This window comes from Oncorhynchus keta, chromosome 35, assembly GCF_023373465.1.
Source record: "Oncorhynchus keta strain PuntledgeMale-10-30-2019 chromosome 35, Oket_V2, whole genome shotgun sequence".
Classification (NCBI taxonomy): Eukaryota; Metazoa; Chordata; class Actinopteri; order Salmoniformes; family Salmonidae; genus Oncorhynchus; species Oncorhynchus keta.
In genome coordinates, this window is record NC_068455.1 from 76,215,162 (window position 1) to 76,232,859 (window position 17,698).

The following is a 17,698-nucleotide window of genomic DNA, read 5'->3' on the forward strand; positions in this document are numbered from 1 at the left end:
AGTATACTTCGTTCAGTTACATGTGCTAGAGAGAGAGAGAGAGACACAGAGAGAGAGAGAGAAGAGAGAGAGAGAGACAGAGAGACACAGAGAGAGAAGACACCAGAGAGAGAGAGAGAGAGACACAGAGAGAGAGAGAGAGACACAGAGAGAGAGAGAGAGACACAGAGAGAGAGAGAGAGAGACACAGAGAGAGAGAGACAGAGAGACAGAGAGACAGAGAGAGAGAGAGACGAGAGAGAGAGCACAGAGAGAGAGAGAGACACAGGGAGAGAGACACAGAGAGAGAGAGAGACACACAGAGAGAGACACAGAGAGAGAGAGAGAGACACACAGAGAGAGAGACAGAGAGAGAGAGAGCGCATGTTGAAAACATCCTGTGATATTTATTAGCTGTGTCAAGCCCTGATTCACCCTGTGGGTTAAAACTATGGTGTATTATCATACCATTATCCATTCATTACATATTCTCTCCGTGTGTGTGTGTGTGTGTGTGTGTGTGTGTGTGTGTGTGTGTGTGTGTGTGTGTGTGTGTGTGTGTGTGTGTGTGTGTGTGTGTGTGTGTGGTGGAGCGAGACGGAGTTTAGCATTGGAAAATCAGGATGGAATATTAGGATAAAAAAAATAAAAAAAACAGAAGACAAAGTGAGATGAGAAGAAAATAATTCCTGCTGTACATCTTTGTTCATTTATTCCTGTCCATTCATGGCCAGTAAGCCTGTCTGATTACACACACACACACACACACACACACACACACACACACACACACACACACACACACACTATCAGATTCCGTATAATCAGTGCAATACAATAAATAATTCCATTGGAGGGAGCATGCTACGTTAAAAACAGAAATATACTCTCTGGCAAGATGTCAACATTCTCTAGTGTCGTTCGATAATTGAAGAGATGTTCAGAATGCCGCATCTTTATCCGTCAGAGAGTATAAATGTAACTCCATTTTTTTTTTTTTAAAGCTGATGATTTAGTTACTTCTCCAACCTTTTTCACCATTCGCTGCATATTTAAAAACCGTCAACGAAACCACATCATATTGTAGCCACAACCCCCCCACAGTCAATAAAACCACATATTGTCGCCACAACCCCCCACAGTCAATAAAACCACATATTGTAGCCACACCCCACACAGTCAATAAAACAGTCAAGTCAAAAAACCACATCGTATTGTAGCCACACCCCCCACAGTCAATAAAACCACATCATATTGTAGCCACAACCCCCCACAGTCAATAAAACCACATCATATTGTCGCCACAACCCCCACAGTCAATAAAACCACATATTGTAGCCACACCCCCACAGTCAATAAAACCACATATTGTAGCCACAACCCCCCCACAGTCAATAAAACCACATCGTATTGTAGCCACACCCCCCACAGTCAATAAAACCACATATTGTAGCCACAACCCCCCACAGTCAATAAAACCACATATTGTAGCCACACCCCCCACAGTCAATAAAACCACATATTGTAGCCAAACCCCCCGTCCCCGTCAATAAAACCACATATTGTAGCCACACCTCCTCAGTCAATAAAACCACATATGGTAGCCACACCCCCAGTCAATAAAACCACATCGTATTGTAGCCCCCCACAGTCATTAAAACCACATATTGTAGCCACACCCCCCCACAGTCATTAAAACCACATATTGTAGCCACACCCCCCCCCCCACACACAGTCACTAAAACCACATATTGTAGCCACACCCCACACAGTCAATAAAACCACATCATATTGTAGCCACACCCCCCCACAGTCAATAAAACCACATATTGTAGCCACACCCCCCACAGTCATTAAAACCACATATTGTAGCCACACCCCCCACAGTCATTAAAACCACATATTGTAGCCACACCCCACACAGTCAATAAAACCACATCACATTGTAGCCACACCCCCAGTCAATAAAACCACATCGTATTGTAGCCACACCCCCCCAGTCAATAAAACCACATATGGTAGCCACACCCCCATAGTCAATAAAACCACATATTGTAGCCAACCCCCACACAGTCAATAAAACCACATATGGTAGCCACACCCCCACAGTCAATAAAACCACATCATATTGTAGCCACACACACCCCCCCCCACAGTCAATAAAACCACATCATATTGTAGCTAGGGGTTGGAATGGAATCCAGAGAAATAGTAGCTTGACCGAACCACAGACCCTGAACTAAACTCAATTCTGGCATAATCACTCGCTCTATAATCATCTAGCTGACCTTTCAGAACAGCCAGACAAATGGAATCCTTCTCATCACCATAACGACCCGGTAATTTGGCCTGATCAGGTCACAGAGAGGGGAGGTGGAGTGAGGGGGATGATGGAGTGTAGAGGGGGATGATGGAGTGTAGTGCGGGGTTGGTGGAGTAGAGAGGGGGTGGTGGAGAGAGAGGGGGGTGGAGGAGAGGGGGGTGGAGGAGAGGGGGGTGGAGATAGAGAGGGGTGGTGGAAGAGAGGGGGTGGTGGAGAGAGAGGGGTGGTGGAGTAGAGAGGGGGGTGGAGTGAGAGGGGGTGGTGGAGAAAGAGGGGGTGGTGGCATAGATCACTGGTGGATAAGATGGTGGAGCTGAGAGGGGGTGGTGGAGAGAGAGGGGTGGACAAAGAGGGGGTGGTGGAGGAGAGGGGGTGGTGGAGTGGAGAGGGGTAAGAGAGGAGGGTGGTGGAGGAGAGGGGGTGGAGAGGAGGGGGTGGAGAGGGTGGTGGAGGGAGGGGGGATGGTGGAGTGGAGAGGGGGATGAGAGGGGTGGTGGAGGGAGAGGGGGATGGAGAGGGGTGGTGGAGAGAGGGGGTGGTGGAGTGAGAGAGGGGGTGGAGAGGGGGTGGAGGGGGTGGAGAGAGGGGTGGAGAGAGGGGGGTGGTGGAGGTGAGAGAGGGTGGAGATGGGGGTGGAGAGAGGGGGTGGTGGAGAGGCAGGTGGTGGAGTAGAGAGGGGGTGGTGGAGTAGAGAGGGGGTGGTGGAGTAGAGAGGGGTGGGTGGTGGAGGAGAGGGTGGTGGAGTAGAGAGGGGGTGGTGGAGTAGAGAGGGGGTGGTGGAGTGGAGAGGGGTGGTGGAGGAGAGGGGGTGGTGGAGTGGGGGAGAGGGGGGTGGAGTGGAGGAGGGGGTGGAGAGAGGGGGTGGTGGAGGGGGGGGGTGGGAGGGGGGTGGTAGAAGGAGAGGGGGTGGTGGAGAGAGAGGGGTGGTGGAGTCGAGGGGGTGGTGTCGTGGAGAGGGGGTGGTGGAGTCGAGAGGGGTGGTGGAGAGAGGGGTTGGTGGAGTGGAGAGGGGTTGGTGGAGTGGAGAGGGGTTGGTGGAGTGGAGAGGGGGTGGTGGAGTGGAGAGGGGTGGTGGAGTGGAGAGGGGGGTGGGGAGTAGAGAGGGGGTGGTGGAGTAGAGGGGGGTGGTGGAGAGAGAGGGGTGGTCGTGGAGAGGGGGTGGTGGAGTGGAGAGGGGGTGGAGGAGTGGAGAGGGGGTGGTGGAGTAGAGAGGTGGTGGAGTAGAGAGGGGTGGTGGAGGAGAGGGGGTGGTGGAGGAGAGAAGGGGGTGGAGTGGAGTGGAGAGGGGTGGAGGAGCAGAGAGGGTGGTGGAGTGGAGAGGGGGTGGTGGAAGTAGGAGGGGTGGTGGAGGAGAGGGGGTGTGGAGAGAGAGGGGGTGGTGGAGGAGAGAGGGGGTGGTGGAGAGAGAGGGGTGGTGGAGTGGAGAGAGGGTTGGAGGAGGAGAGAGGGGTTGGTGGAGGGAGAGGGTGGTCGAGAGGGGTGGTGGAGTGGAGAGGGGTGGTGGAGTGGAGAGAGTCGTGGAGAGAGAGGGGTGGTGGAGTGGAGAGGGGTGGTGGATGGAGAGGGGGGGATAGAGAGAGGTGGTGGAAGTGGAGTGAGAGGGTGGTGGAGTCGAGAGGGGGTGGTGGAGTAGAGAGAGGGTGGTGGAGTAGAGAGGGGGTGGTGGAGCAGAGAGGGGTGGTGAGTAGAGAGGGGTCGTGGAGTAGAGAGGGGTCGTCGAGTGGAGAGGGTTGGTGATGGGAGGGGTTAGTGGAGAGGGGGTGGTGGAGTGGAGAGGGGGTGGTGGAATCGAGGGGTCATGGAGGGAGAGGGGGGTTGGTGGAGGGAGAGGGGGTGGTGGAGTGGAGAGGGGGTGGAGTGGAGAGGGGTGGTGGAGCTGAGAGGGGTGGTGGAGTTGAGAGGGGTGGTGGAGTAGAGAGGGGTGGTGGAGTAGAGAGGGGTCGTCGAGAAGGTGGTGGAGTAGAGAGGTGGTGGAGTAGAGAGGGGGTGGTGGAGGAGAGGGTCGTGGAGTGGAGAGGGGGTGGTGGAGTGGAGAGGGGGTGGTGGAGTAGAGAGGGGTGGTGGAGTGAGAGGGGGTGGTGGGAGGGGGAATGGAGAGGGGGTGGAGTGGAGGGGGGAATGGAGAGGGGGTGGTGGAGGAGGGGGGAATGGTGAGGGGGGTGGAGAGGGGGTGGTGGAGGAGAGGGGGTGGAGAGGGGGGTGGAGAGGGGGAGAGAGGTGGAGAGGAGAGGGGTGGAGGAGAGGGGGTGGAGTGGAGGGGGTGGAGAGGGGGTGGAGAGGGGGGAGAGGGGGGATGGAGAGGGGGATGGAGAGAGAGGGGTGATGGAGGGAGAGGGGGGATGGAGGGAGAGGGGTGGAGAGGGGGTGGTGGAGCAGAGAGGGGGTGGTGGAGTAGAGAGGGGGTGGTGGAGAGTAGAGAGGGGTGGTGGAGTAGAAGGGGTGGTGGAGTAGAGAGGGGTGGAGAGGGGGGGTGGAGAGGGGGTGGAGGAGAGAGGGGGTGGATGGAGAGGGGTGGAGTGGAGAGGGTGGAGGGAGAGGGGGTGGAGTAGAGAGGGGGTGATGGAGTAGGGGGTTGGTGGAGTGGAGAGGGTGTGATGGAGGGTAGGAGAGGGTGTGATGGAGTAGAGAGGGGTGATGGAGTAGAGAGGGTGTGATGGAGTGAGGGGGTGATGGAGTAGAGAGGGTGTGATGGAGTAGAGAGGGTGTGATGGAGTAGAGAGGGGGTGATGGAGTAGAGAGGGGGTGATGGAGTAGAGGGGTGGTCACTTAGAAATGTCCTTGTTTTTTGAAAGATGAGCACATTTTTTGGTCCATTAAAATAACATCAAATTGATCAGAAATACAGTGTAGACATTGTTAACGTAAATTACTATTGTAGCTGGATGTTTAATGGAATATCTACATAGGCGTACAGAGGCCCATTATCAGCAACCATCACTCCTGTGTTCCAATGGCACGTTGTGTTAGCAAACTCCCTTCACAGAACAGCACAAACTGGCCCTAACCAGAATAGAAAGAGGAGTGGGAGGCCCCGGTGCACAACTGAGCAAGAGGACAAGTACATTAGTGTCTATTTTGATAAACAGATGCCTCACAAGTCCTCAACTGGCAGCTTCATTAAATAGTACCCGCAAAAACACCAGTCTCAATATCAACAGTGAAGAGAAGATGGAGAAGAGTCTCTTGGAAGGTGCTATCTAAACTCAGCATAAAAAGAAACGTCCTCTCACTGTCAACTGCGTTTATTTTTAGCAAACTTAACATGTGTAAATATTTGTATGAACATAAGATTCAACAACTGAGACATAAACTGAACAAGTTCCACAGACATGTGACTAACAGAAATGGAATAATGTGTCCCTGAACAAAGGGGGGGGGTCAAAATCAAAAGTAATAGTCAGTATCTGGTGTGGCCACCAGCTGCATTAAGTACTGCAGTGCATCTCCTCCTCATTGACTGCACTATATTTGCCAGTTCTTGCTGTGAGATGTTACCCCACTCTTCCACCAAGGCACCTGCAAGTTCCCGGACATTTCTGGGGGGGAATGGCCCTAGCCCTCACCCTCTGATCCAACAGGTCCCAGACTTGCTCAATGGGATTGAGATACGGGCTCTTCGCTGGCCATGGCAGAACACTGACATTCCTGTCTTGCAGGAAATCACGCACAGAACGAGCAGTATGGCTGGTGGTCATGCTAGAGGGTCATGTCAGGATGAGCAGGGACCCTGGGCATCTTCCTTTTTGGAGTTTTTAGAAAGGCCTCTTTAGTGTCCTAAGTTTTCATAACTGTAACCTTAATTTCCTACAGTCTGTAAGCTGTTAGTGTCTTAACGACGTTCCACAGGTGCATGTTCATTAATTGTTTATGGTTCATTGAACAAGCATGGGAAACAGTGTTTAAACCCTTTACAATGAAGACCTGTGAAGTTATTTGGATTTTTACCAATTATCTTTGAAAGACAGGGTCCTGAAAAAGGGACGTTTCTTTTTTTGCTGAGTTTATATACACATATATATATATATACATATACATACATACATACACATACACATATACATACACATATACATACATACATACATACATATACATACACATATACATACATACATACATACATACATATACATATATATATAAACACCGGCACACCACACACCAGCACACCCACACCACACCACACCCACACACCGGCACACGTGTGCGTGTGCCGGTGTGCGTGTGTGGATGTGCGGATGTGTGGGTGTGGTGTGTGTGCCGGTGTGTGGTGTGTGGGTGTGCCGGTGTGTGGGTGTGCCGGTGTGTGGGTGTGCCGGTGTGTGGTGTGTGGGTGTGCCGGTGTGTGGGTGTGCCGGTGTGCTGGTGTGGGTGTGCTGGTGTGAGTGTGCCGGTGTGGGTGTGCCGGTGTGGGTGTGCCGGTGTGGGTGTGCCGGTGTGGGTGTGCCGTGTGGGTGTGCCGGTGTGTGTGTGTGCCGGTGTGTGGGTGTGCCGGTGTGTGGGTGTGCGTGTGTGCCGGTGTGCGGGTGTGCCGGTGTGCGGGTGTGCGGTGCGGGTGTGCGGTGCGGGTGTGCGGTGCGGGTGTGCGGTGCGGGTGTGCGGTGCGGGTGTGCGTACCTGAGGTGAAGGTCTTCATAATACTTGAGGCAGGCGTAGACGAACTCTTTGAGCTGAGAGTAGACTTGAGGAACAAACTCAGAGAACGGAAGCTTTTTAGGGAACGGAAGCTACAGAGGAGAGGGAGGAGGAGATGAGAGAGGGAGGAGGAGATGAGAGAGGGAGGAGGAGATGAGAGAGGGAGGAGGAGATGAGAGAGGGAGGAGGAGATGAGAGAGGGAGGAGGAGAGGAGAGAGGGAGGAGGAGAGGAGAGAGGAGGAGATGAGAGAGGAGGAGAGGAGGAGATGAGAGAGGAGGAGATGAGAGAGGAGGAGATGAGAGAGAGGGAGGAGGAGATGAGAGAGGGAGGAGGAGATGAGAGAGGGAGGAGCAGATGAGAAAGGGAGGAGCAGAGGAGAGAGGGAGGAGCAGAGGAGAGAGGGAGGAGCAGAGGAGAGAGGGAGGAGCAGAGGAGAGAGGGAGGAGCAGAGGAGAGAGGGAGGAGCAGAGGAGAGAGGGAGGAGCAGAGGAAGGAGGAAGGAGAGAGGAGAGAGGGAGGAGAGAGGAAGGAGAGAGGAAGAGGCCAAGGGGTTACAGACAAGCTCAATTAAAAGTCCAAATGTCCTAGAGAGTTTACAGGGTGTGCAGGCTTTGGTTCCAGCCCAGACTTAATACAATTCAATCAACTAATTCACTCATTATTCAGGGTTTGATTACATGGCAAGACTACTGTAAAACGTCTCAAATAGAAGCCTGTCCCTTTTAATAGCCAGGTAACGGCATCACATCCCTTTTAATAGCCAGGTCACGGCATCACATCCCTTTTAATAGCCAGGTCACGGCATCACATCCCTTTTAATAGCCAGGTAACGGCATCACATCCCTTTTAATAGCCAGGTAACGGCATCACATCCCTTTTAATAGCCAGGTAACGGCATCACATCCCTTTTAATAGCCAGGTAACGGCATCACATCCCTTTTAATAGCCAGGTAACGGCATCACATCCCTTTTAATAGCCAGGTAACGGCATCACATCCCTTTTAATAGCCAGGTAACGGCATCACATCCCTTTTAATAGCCAGGTAACGGCATCACATCCCTTTTAATAGCCAGGTAACGGCATCACATCCCTTTTAATAGCCAGGTAACGGCATCACATCCCTTTAATAGCCAGGTAACGGCATCACATCCTTTTAATAGCCAGGTAACGGCATCGCATCCTTTTAATAGCCAGGTAACGGCATCGCATCCCTTTTAATAGCCAGGTAACGGCATCACATCCCTTTTAATAGCCAGGTAACGGCATCACATCCTTTTAATAGCCAGGTCACGGCATCACATCCTTTTAATAGCCAGGTCACGGCATCACATCCCTTTTAATAGCCAGGTCACGGCATCACATCCCTTTTAATAGCCAGGTCACGGCATCACATCCCTTTTAATAGCCAGGTAACGGCATCACATCCCTTTTAATAGCCAGGTAACGGCATCACATCCCTTTTAATAGCCAGGTAACGGCATCACATCCCTTTTAATAGCCAGGTAACGGCATCACATCTCAGCAAATAAAAAACGCCTGGTTTTAATAACGACGGGTCTCAATTTATTGTTTACGAGGTTTGATGTTAAAGTTAAATTAAACTTTGTATTTGTCTTAATTTTTTTATGTTACATTTGTTAGATAAAATAAAGACCGTAATGAGTAACTAAAAAAGGGAATGCATTGAATTATATATATATATATATATATATATATATATATGTATTATTGTAAAATAAAAAAAGGTTAAGAAACCACTAACAGCCGAGAACTGCAGAGCTACAGTAACTATACATGTATTTATTTATTATAATGGACCTATATATTTATTTATTTATTATAAAGGACCTATATATTTATTTATTTATTATAATGGACCTATATATTTATTATAATGGACCTATATATTTATTTATTTATTATAATGGACCTGTACATTTATTTATTTATTATAATGGACCTATACATTTATTTATTTATTATAATGGACCTATATATTTATTATAATGGACCTATATATTTATTATAATGGACCTATATATTTATTATAATGGACCTATATATTTATTATAATGGACCTATATATTTATTATAATGGACCTATATATTTATTATAATGGACCTATATATTTATTATAATGGACCTATATATTTATTATAATGGACCTATATATTTATTATAATGGACCTATATATTTATTTAAAGCCCACCCCTTTTACACACTAACCCCCTCGGCAGTACCTTGTCCAGTTCCGGATCTTGGAAGGGGAACTGGGAAGTGAACTGTCTGTATTCCTCCTCTGTTGCCACGGGGATGGGACTAAAGTTATCCTGGTCCAACACCTGCCTGGAGACAGGGATGAAAAGACCGGTTAGCACACTATTCATCTTTCTCCTCCTCCTCCTCCTCATCATCATCATCATCATCATCATCATCATCCCGACATTTCTCCATCTAAGCTCATTCTGGGTTCAGTGAGATTCCGTGGCCTTTCTGAACTCAAGGCGCGTGCCAGCTTTCACAGGGATCAGTACTGGGAACTGAGGCCACTGGGGTTAGACACACTGCTGGCTGGGGTGGTTCTACTGCTGGGCTTCCTGTTCCCCTCTGGAGGCTTCCCAGAATGCTGAGGGCTCCAAGGTTCCCACATTCCGAACAGTGTTCCAGAGAGAGAGGCTTTGAACCCTAGTTGTGTGTTATTCCACAATAGAAGTGACATTTCTGTGGTGTGTGTGTGTGTGTGTCTGTGGGGGGGGTTCTGTGTTGTTTTACAGTGTATTGAATGTCCTTCTGGCCTTTAGTAAGAAATGAACCACAGTAACAATGGTTCAGCTACCCAGGGGGGTCATCACACACAGTACGACTAACACACACCCCACATCTGTCTTGCCAGGGACATTATCACCTCTCGTGGCAACTCTGTAGCAGAGGAAGCTGGTCCTTCCCTCTCCTGTCGTAAAACATCTCCATCATAACATTCCCACAACCAAACCACACACCAACGCCCTCTGGCCGACGACGACCACACACACAGCCGACGACTAACACACACACACACAGCCGACGACTAACACACACACACACAGCCGACGACTAACACACACACACACAGCCGACGACACACACACACACACAGCCGACGACAACACACACACACACAGCCGACGACTAACACACACACACACAGCCGACGACTAACACACACACACACAGCCGACGACACACACACACACACAGCCGACGACACATACACACACACAGCCGACTAACACACACACACAGCCGACGACACATACACACACACACAGCCGACGACTAACACACACACACACAGCCGACTGACTAACACACACACACACAGCCGACGACCACACACACACACACACACACACACACAGCCGACGACACACACACAGCACAGCCACACACAACACACACACACAGCCGGCGACCACACACACACACACACAGCCGACGACACAACACACACACACACACACACACACCGACACACACACACACAGCCGACGACCACACACACACAGCCGACGACAACACAAACACACAGCCACACCGACAGACACACACACACACAGCCGACGACTAACACACACACACACAGCCGACGACTAACACACACACATCAGGCGAAACAGGAAGGAAAGAGGAAGAAGTCTTCAGTGACACAGAGTGGAAGTGGAAGGAGGTGTGTGTGTGTGTGTGTGTGTGTGTGTGTGTGTGTGAAGGTGTGTGTGTGTGTGAAGGTGTGTGTGTGTGTGAAGGTGTGAGTGTGTGTGTGAAGGTGTGTGTGTGTGTGAAGGTGTGTGTGAAGGTGTGTGTGTGTGAAGGTGTGTGTGTGTGTGAGTGTGTGTGTGTGTGTGTGAAGGTGTGTGAAGGTGGTGTGAAGGTGTGTGAAGGTGTGTGAAGGTGTGTGTGTGTGAAAAAAAATGCGTGTGTGTGGGAGTGTGTGTGTGTGTGAGAGAGAGTGTGTGTGTGTAGGTGTGTGTGAAGGTGTGTGACAGAGAAAGAAAGGCGTGTGTGTGTGTGTGTGTGTGTGTGTGTGTGTGTGTGTGTGTGTGTGTGTGTGTGTGTGTGTGTGTGACAGAGAGAGAAGGTGTGTGTGTGTGTATTACCTGAATGCGAGGTTCCACTTCTTCAGTAATATCTCTCCATACTGCTCTCTCATCTCAAACATCATATCAAACAGCTGAGACACTGGGAACCCAAAGCCCTTAGAACGAGGGATGACAGGTAGGAAAGGAAGGAGGAGACGAGAAGGAAGTGAGATTCATGGTCTAACCTCTTGGCACAGAGATACAACATGATATTAAAACACACAGTATCCAACACACTAACCTGCAGTGTGTCTGCCAGCAGCACAATGAGATTCTTCAGATCCAACACCAGATCCGGGTCAGTGCAGTACGACTGGGTGGGGCGGGGGTAGAGATGAGGGGGGGTTACACCTAACTCAAGTAGCTATGCAAGATGGCGGTCCGTGGAGATGTGAACTGTGTTTTGCTACACTATGTGGCTACTTGTAGTTCTTCCATGTGTATGAATGTAGGGTGTAAACTAGGCTTTAGTGAGGGAGGGGGGGGGGGTCTTACCGAGTGGGGGTCTGACCGAGGGAGAGGGGTCTTACCGAGGGAGAGAGAGGTCTTACCGAGGGAGGGAGAGGTCTTACCGAGGGAGGGAGAGGTCTTACCGAGGGAGGGAGAGGTCTTACCGAGGGAGGGAGAGGAGGGAGTCTTACCGAGGGAGGGAGGGAGGGAGTCTTACCGAGGGAGGGAGGGAGGGAGTCTTACCGAGGAGGGAGGAGGGAGTCTGACCGAGGAGGGAGGGAGGGAGTCTTACCGAGGGAGGGAGGGAGGGAGTCTTACCGAGGAGGAGGGAGGGAGTCTTACCGAGGAGGGAGGGAGGAGTCTTACCGAGGGGAGGGAGGAGTCTTACCGAGGGAGGGAGGGAGTCTTACCGAGGGGGAGGGAGGGAGGAGTCTTACCGAGGGAGGGAGGAGAGTCTTACCGAGGGAGGGAGGAGTCTTACCGAGGGGAGGGAGGGAGTCTGACCGAGGGAGGGAGTCTGACCGAGGAGGGAGGGAGTCTGACCGAGGAGGAGGGAGGTCTTACCGAGGAGGAGGAGTCTGAGGAGGAGGGAGGGAGGGAGTCTGACCGAGGGAGGGAGGGAGTCTGACCGAGGGAGGGAGGGAGGGAGGAGTCTGACCGAGGGAGGGAGGGGAGTCTGACCGAGGGAGGGAGGGAGGAGGGAGTCTGACCGAGGGAGGGAGGGAGTCTTACCGAGGGAGGGAGGGAGTCTTACCGAGGGAGGGAGGGAGTCTTACCGAGGGAGGGAGGGAGTCTTACCGAGGGAGGGAGGGAGTCTTACCGAGGGAGGGAGGGAGTCTTACCGAGGGAGGGAGGGAGTCTTACCGAGGGAGGGAGGGAGTCTGACCGAGGGAGGGAGGGAGTCTGACCGAGGGAGGGAGGGAGTCTGACCGAGGGGGGAGGGAGGGAGTCTGACCGAGGGAGGGAGGGAGGAGTCTGACCGAGGGGAGGGAGTCTGACCGAGGGAGGGAGGGAGGGAGTCTGACCGAGGGAGGGAGGGAGGGAGTCTGACCGAGGGAGGGAGGGAGGGGAGTCTGACCGAGGAGGGAGGAGTCTGACCGAGGGAGGGAGTCTGACCGAGGGAGGGAGTCTGACCGAGGGGGGAGGAGGGAGTCTGACCGAGGGAGGGAGGGGAGGGAGTCTGACCGAGGGAGGGAGGGAGGGAGGGAGTCTGACCGAGGGAGGGAGGGAGGGAGGGAGTCTGACCGAGGGGGGAGGGAGGGAGGGAGACCGAGGGAGGGAGGGAGGGAGGGAGTCTGAGGGAGGGAGGGAGGGAGGGAGTCTGACAGAGGGAGGGAGGGAGGGAGGGAGTCTGACCGAGGGAGGGAGGGAGGGGGAGTCTGACCGAGGGAGGGAGGGAGGGAGGGAGTCTGACCGAGGGAGGGAGGGAGGGAGGAGTCTGACCGAGGGAGGGAGGGAGGGAGGGAGTCTGACCGAGGAGGGAGGGAGGGAGGGAGTCTGACCGAGGGGAGGGAGGGACCGAGGGAGGGGGAGGGAGTCTGACCGAGGGGAGGGAGGGGGGAGGGAGGGAGTCTGACCGAGGGGAGGGAGGGAGGGAGGAGTCTGACCGAGGAGGGAGGGAGGGAGGGAGTCTGACCGAGGGGAGGGAGGGAGTCTGACCGAGGAGGGAGGGAGGAGGAGTCTGACCGAGGGAGGGAGGGAGGGAGTCTGACCGAGGGAGGAGGAGGAGTCTGACCGAGGGAGGGAGGGAGGGAGTCTGACCGAGGGAGGGAGGGAGGGAGTCTGACCGAGGGAGGGAGGGAGGGAGTCTGACCGAGGGAGGGAGGGAGGAGTCTGACCGAGGGAGGGAGGGAGTCTTACCGAGGGGAGAGGGGAGTCTTACCGAGGAGGGAGGGAGTCTGACCGAGGGAGGGAGGGAGTCTGACCGAGGAGGGAGGAGGGAGTCTGACCGAGGAGGGAGGAGTCTGACCGAGGGAGGGAGGGAGTCTGACCGAGGAGGAGGGAGGGAGGAGTCTGACCGAGGAGGAGGGGAGTCTGACCGAGGAGGGAGGAGTCTTACCGAGGGAGGGAGGAGTCTTACCGAGGAGGGAGGAGTCTTACCGAGGAGGGAGGGAGTCTTACCGAGGGAGGGAGGGAGTCTTACCGAGGGAGGGAGGGAGTCTGACCGAGGGAGGGAGGGAGTCTGACCGAGGGAGGGAGGGAGTCTGACCGAGGGAGGGAGGGAGTCTGACCGAGGAGGGAGGGAGTCTGACCGAGGGAGGAGGGAGTCTGACCGAGGGGGAGGGAGTCTGACCGAGGGAGGGGGTCTGACCGAGGGAGGGGGGAGTCTGACCGAGGGAGGGGGTCTTACCGAGGGAGGGGGGTCTTACCGAGGGAGGGGGGTCTTACCGAGGGAGGGGAGTCTGACCGAGGGAGGGGAGTCTGACCGAGGGAGGGAGTCTGACCGAGGGAGGGAGTCTGACCGAGGGAGGGAGTCTGACCGAGGGAGGGGGTCCTGCTTAGGGAGTCTTACAGAGTGTACACACTCTGATACCTCAGTGTGTGTGTGTGTGTCTTACTGAGTGTGCACACTCTGATACCTTACAGTGTGTGTGTGTGTCTTACTGAGTGTGCACACTGATACCTTACAGTGTGTGTGTGTGTCTTACTGAGTGTGTGCGCAGGGCAGCGATGGTCTTGGACAGAGCTAGCTCCCACAGCTCTTCTACATAGGCCCTGTTCACCAAGCCCTGGGTAGTGTGGAGAATATGGTCCTCTACCACGAAGAACCTGGAGGGACGGCGGGAGACAGAGAGACACAGAGACAGAGAGAGACAGAGACAGAGAGAGACAGAGAGAGAGAGACACAGAGAGACAGAGAGAGACAGAGAGAGACAGAGACACAGAGAGAGACAGAGAGAGACATAGAGAGAGAGAGACAGAGAGAGAGAGAGAGAGACAGAGAGAGACAGAGAGAGAGACAGAGAGAGACACAGAGAGACAGAGAGAGACAGAGAGAGAGAGACACAGAGAGACAGAGAGAGAGACAGAGAGAGACAGAGAGAGAGACAGAGAGAGAGACAGAGAGAGACACAGAGAGAGACAGAGAGAGACAGAGAGAGAGAGACACAGAGAGACAGAGAGAGACAGAGACAGAGAGAGACAGAGACACAGAGAGACACAGAGACACAGAGAGAGACACAGAGAGAGACAGAGAGAGACAGAGAGACACAGAGAGAGACAGAGAGAGACAGAGAGAGACAGAGAGAGACAGAGAGACAGAGAGAGAGAGACAGAGAGAGACAGAGAGAGACAGAGAGAGAGAATTGAATTGAATTGAGAGAGAGAGACAGAGAGAGACAGAGAGAGACAGAGAGAGACAGAGAGAGACAGAGAGAGACAGAGAGAGACAGAGAGAGACAGAGAGAGAGAGACAGAGAGAGAGAGACAGAGAGAGAGAGACAGAGAGAGAGAGAGAGAGAGAGAGAGAGAGAGAGAGAGAGACAGAGAGAGAGAGAGAGAGAGAGAGAGAGACAGAGAGAGAGACAGAGAGAGACACAGAGAGACAGACAGAGAGACAGAGAGAGACAGACACAGAGAGACAGAGAGAGACACAGAGAGAGACAGAGACAGAGAGAGACAGAGACACAGAGAGAGACAGAGAGACAGAGAGAGACACAGAGAGAGACAGAGAGAGAGACACAGAGAGAGACAGAGAGAGACAGAGAGAGACAGAGAGACAGAAAGAGACAGAGAGAGACAGAGAGAGACAGAAGAACAGAGACACAGAGAGACAGAGAGAGACAGAAGACACAGAGAGACAGAGAGACAGATATATCATGACATATGAGAGACAGAGAGAGACAGAGAGAGACACGAGACACAGAGAGACAGAGAGAGACAGAGACAGAGAGAGAGACAGATACAGAGAGACACAGACAGATACAGAAGAGACAGAGACAGATAGACAGATACAGAGAGAGACAGAGAGATATACATCAGAAGATATACAGATACAGAGACACAGAGAGACAGAGAGAGACAGAGACAGAGAGAGAGAGACAGAGAGAGAGAGACAGAGAGAGAGAGACAGAGAGAGAGAGACAGAGAGAGAGAGAGACAGAGAGAGAGACAGAGAGAGAGAGACAGAGAGAGAGAGAGACAGAGAGAGAGAGAGACAGAGAGAGAGAGACAGAGAGAGAGAGAGACAGAGAGAGAGAGAGAGAGAGAGAGAGAATTGAATTGAATTGAGAGAGAGACAGAGAGAGACAGAGAGAGACAGAGAGAGAGAGACAGAGAGAGAAAAATATAAATAAAAGACAATTTGACATTGATTTAACCAGGTAAATAATTTAACATATATTTTTATTTATTCTATAATGACATGTCAGAGATAGAAAGACAGACAGAATGAGAGGGAAATGAGAGAGCCACAAAAGAAAAGTGTGAGAAGGGGAAGACGATACAGGTTACTGGGAGAGAGAGAGAGAGAGACGGAGGTGTCAATTAGGATTGGCCCGATATTATCAGCGGGCTGTCGTCGATGGTGACGACGTCGTGATGTCACAAATTATGGTTTAGCCTTGGAATCTGAACGGAGTCGGGCAGCTCACAACAGCACGCCAAATGACCTTTTCAGCCATAGTCTAAATGTTCAATACACAATGCAAAGGAACAACGTGGATTCGAGACAGAGCACTAGAACACACCGCACAGAGCACTAGAACACACCTCACAGAGCACAAGAACACACCTCACAGAGCACTACAACACACAGCACAGAGCACTACAACACACAGCACAGAGCACTACAACACACAGCACAGAGCACTACAACACACAGCACAGAGCACTACAACACACAGCACAGAGCACTACAACACACAGCACAGAGCACTAGAACACACCTCACAGAGCACTAGAACACACAGCTCACAGAGCACTAGAACACACCTCACAGAGCACTAGAACACACAGCACAGAGCACTACAACACACAGCACAGAGCACTACAACACACAGCACAGAGCACTACAACACACCGCACAAAGCACTACAACACACAGCACAGAGCACTACAACACACCGCACAAAGCACTACAACACACAGCACAGAGCACTAGAACACACCTCACAGAGCACTAGAACACACCTCACAGAGCACTAGAACACACCTCACAGAGCACTACAACACACCTCACAGAGCACTACAACACACCTCACAGAGCACTAGAACACACCTGCACAGAGCACTAGAACACACCGCACAGAGCACTAGAACACACCGCACAGAGCACTACAACACACCTCACAGAGCACTACAACACACCGCACAGAGCACTAGAACACACCTCACAGAGCACTACAACACACCGCACAGAGCACTAGAACACACCTCACAGAGCACTACAACACACCTCACAGAGCACTACAACACACCTCACAGAGCACTACAACACACCGCACAGAGCACTACAACACACCGCACAGAGCACTACAACACACCGCACAGAGCACTAGAACACACCGCACAGAGCACTAGAACACACCGCACAGAGCACTACAACACACCTCACAGAGCACTACAACACACAGCACAGAGCACTAGAACACACCTCACAGAGCACTACAACACACCGCACAGAGCACTAGAACACACCGCACAGAGCACTACAACACACAGCACAGAGCACTACAACACACCGCACAGAGCACTACAACACACCTCACAGAGCACTACAACACACCGCACAGAGCACTAGAACACACCGCACAGAGCACTAGAACACACCGCACAGAGCACTACAACACACCGCACAGAGCACTAGAACACACCGCACAGAGCACTAGAACACACCGCACAGAGCACACCGCACAGAGCACTAGAACACACCGCACAGAGCACTACAACACACCTCACAGAGCACTACAACACACAGCACAGAGCACTAGAACACACCTCACAGAGCACTACAACACACCGCACAGAGCACTAGAACACACCTCACAGAGCACTACAACACACAGCACAGAGCACTACAACACACCGCACAAAGCACTACAACACACCTCACAGAGCACTACAACACACCGCACAGAGCACTACAACACACCTACACAGAGCACTACAACACACCGCACAGAGCACTAGAACACACCGCACAGAGCACTAGAACACACCTCACAGAGCACTACAACACACCGCACAGAGCA

The 17,698-nt window shown here is 52.4% G+C and overlaps 1 protein-coding gene and 2 long non-coding RNA genes across 6 annotated transcripts in view; 1 reads left to right on the top strand and 2 right to left on the bottom strand.

The window, feature by feature from the left end:
- Positions 1–2,591: 2,591 nt before the first annotated feature.
- The window catches only part of LOC127915531 (exocyst complex component 6B-like), a 116,900-nt gene continuing 101,793 nt past the window's right edge, over positions 2,592–17,698 (bottom strand). Inside the window, exons 11-16 of the mRNA XM_052495705.1 lie at positions 14,156–14,276; positions 11,299–11,370; positions 11,076–11,173; positions 9,183–9,288; positions 6,484–7,029; positions 2,592–2,615 (exon numbers count right to left, since the gene is read on the bottom strand). Of these exons, the coding sequence (XP_052351665.1) occupies positions 2,592–2,615; positions 6,484–7,029; positions 9,183–9,288; positions 11,076–11,173; positions 11,299–11,370; positions 14,156–14,276 (967 nt within the window). The remainder of the gene's footprint in view (positions 2,616–6,483; positions 7,030–9,182; positions 9,289–11,075; positions 11,174–11,298; positions 11,371–14,155; positions 14,277–17,698) is intronic.
- Positions 7,496–8,486, top strand: LOC127916251 (uncharacterized). 2 transcript variants are annotated; one of them, XR_008094164.1, is made up of 3 exons: positions 7,496–7,703; positions 7,766–8,044; positions 8,350–8,486. It is a non-coding gene; the product is annotated as an uncharacterized LOC127916251 (long non-coding RNA). The 2 variants fall into 2 exon arrangements; XR_008094165.1 differs by lacking the exon at positions 7,496–7,703 and adding an exon at positions 8,135–8,196 and having other exon boundaries at positions 7,744–8,044.
- Positions 15,531–17,198, bottom strand: LOC127916258 (uncharacterized). 3 transcript variants are annotated; one of them, XR_008094186.1, is made up of 4 exons: positions 16,991–17,198; positions 16,440–16,725; positions 16,284–16,393; positions 15,531–16,217 (listed from the first exon to the last, which is right to left on the bottom strand). It is a non-coding gene; the product is annotated as an uncharacterized LOC127916258 (long non-coding RNA). The 3 variants fall into 3 exon arrangements; XR_008094185.1 differs by having other exon boundaries at positions 16,262–16,393; XR_008094184.1 differs by lacking the exon at positions 15,531–16,217 and having other exon boundaries at positions 16,226–16,393.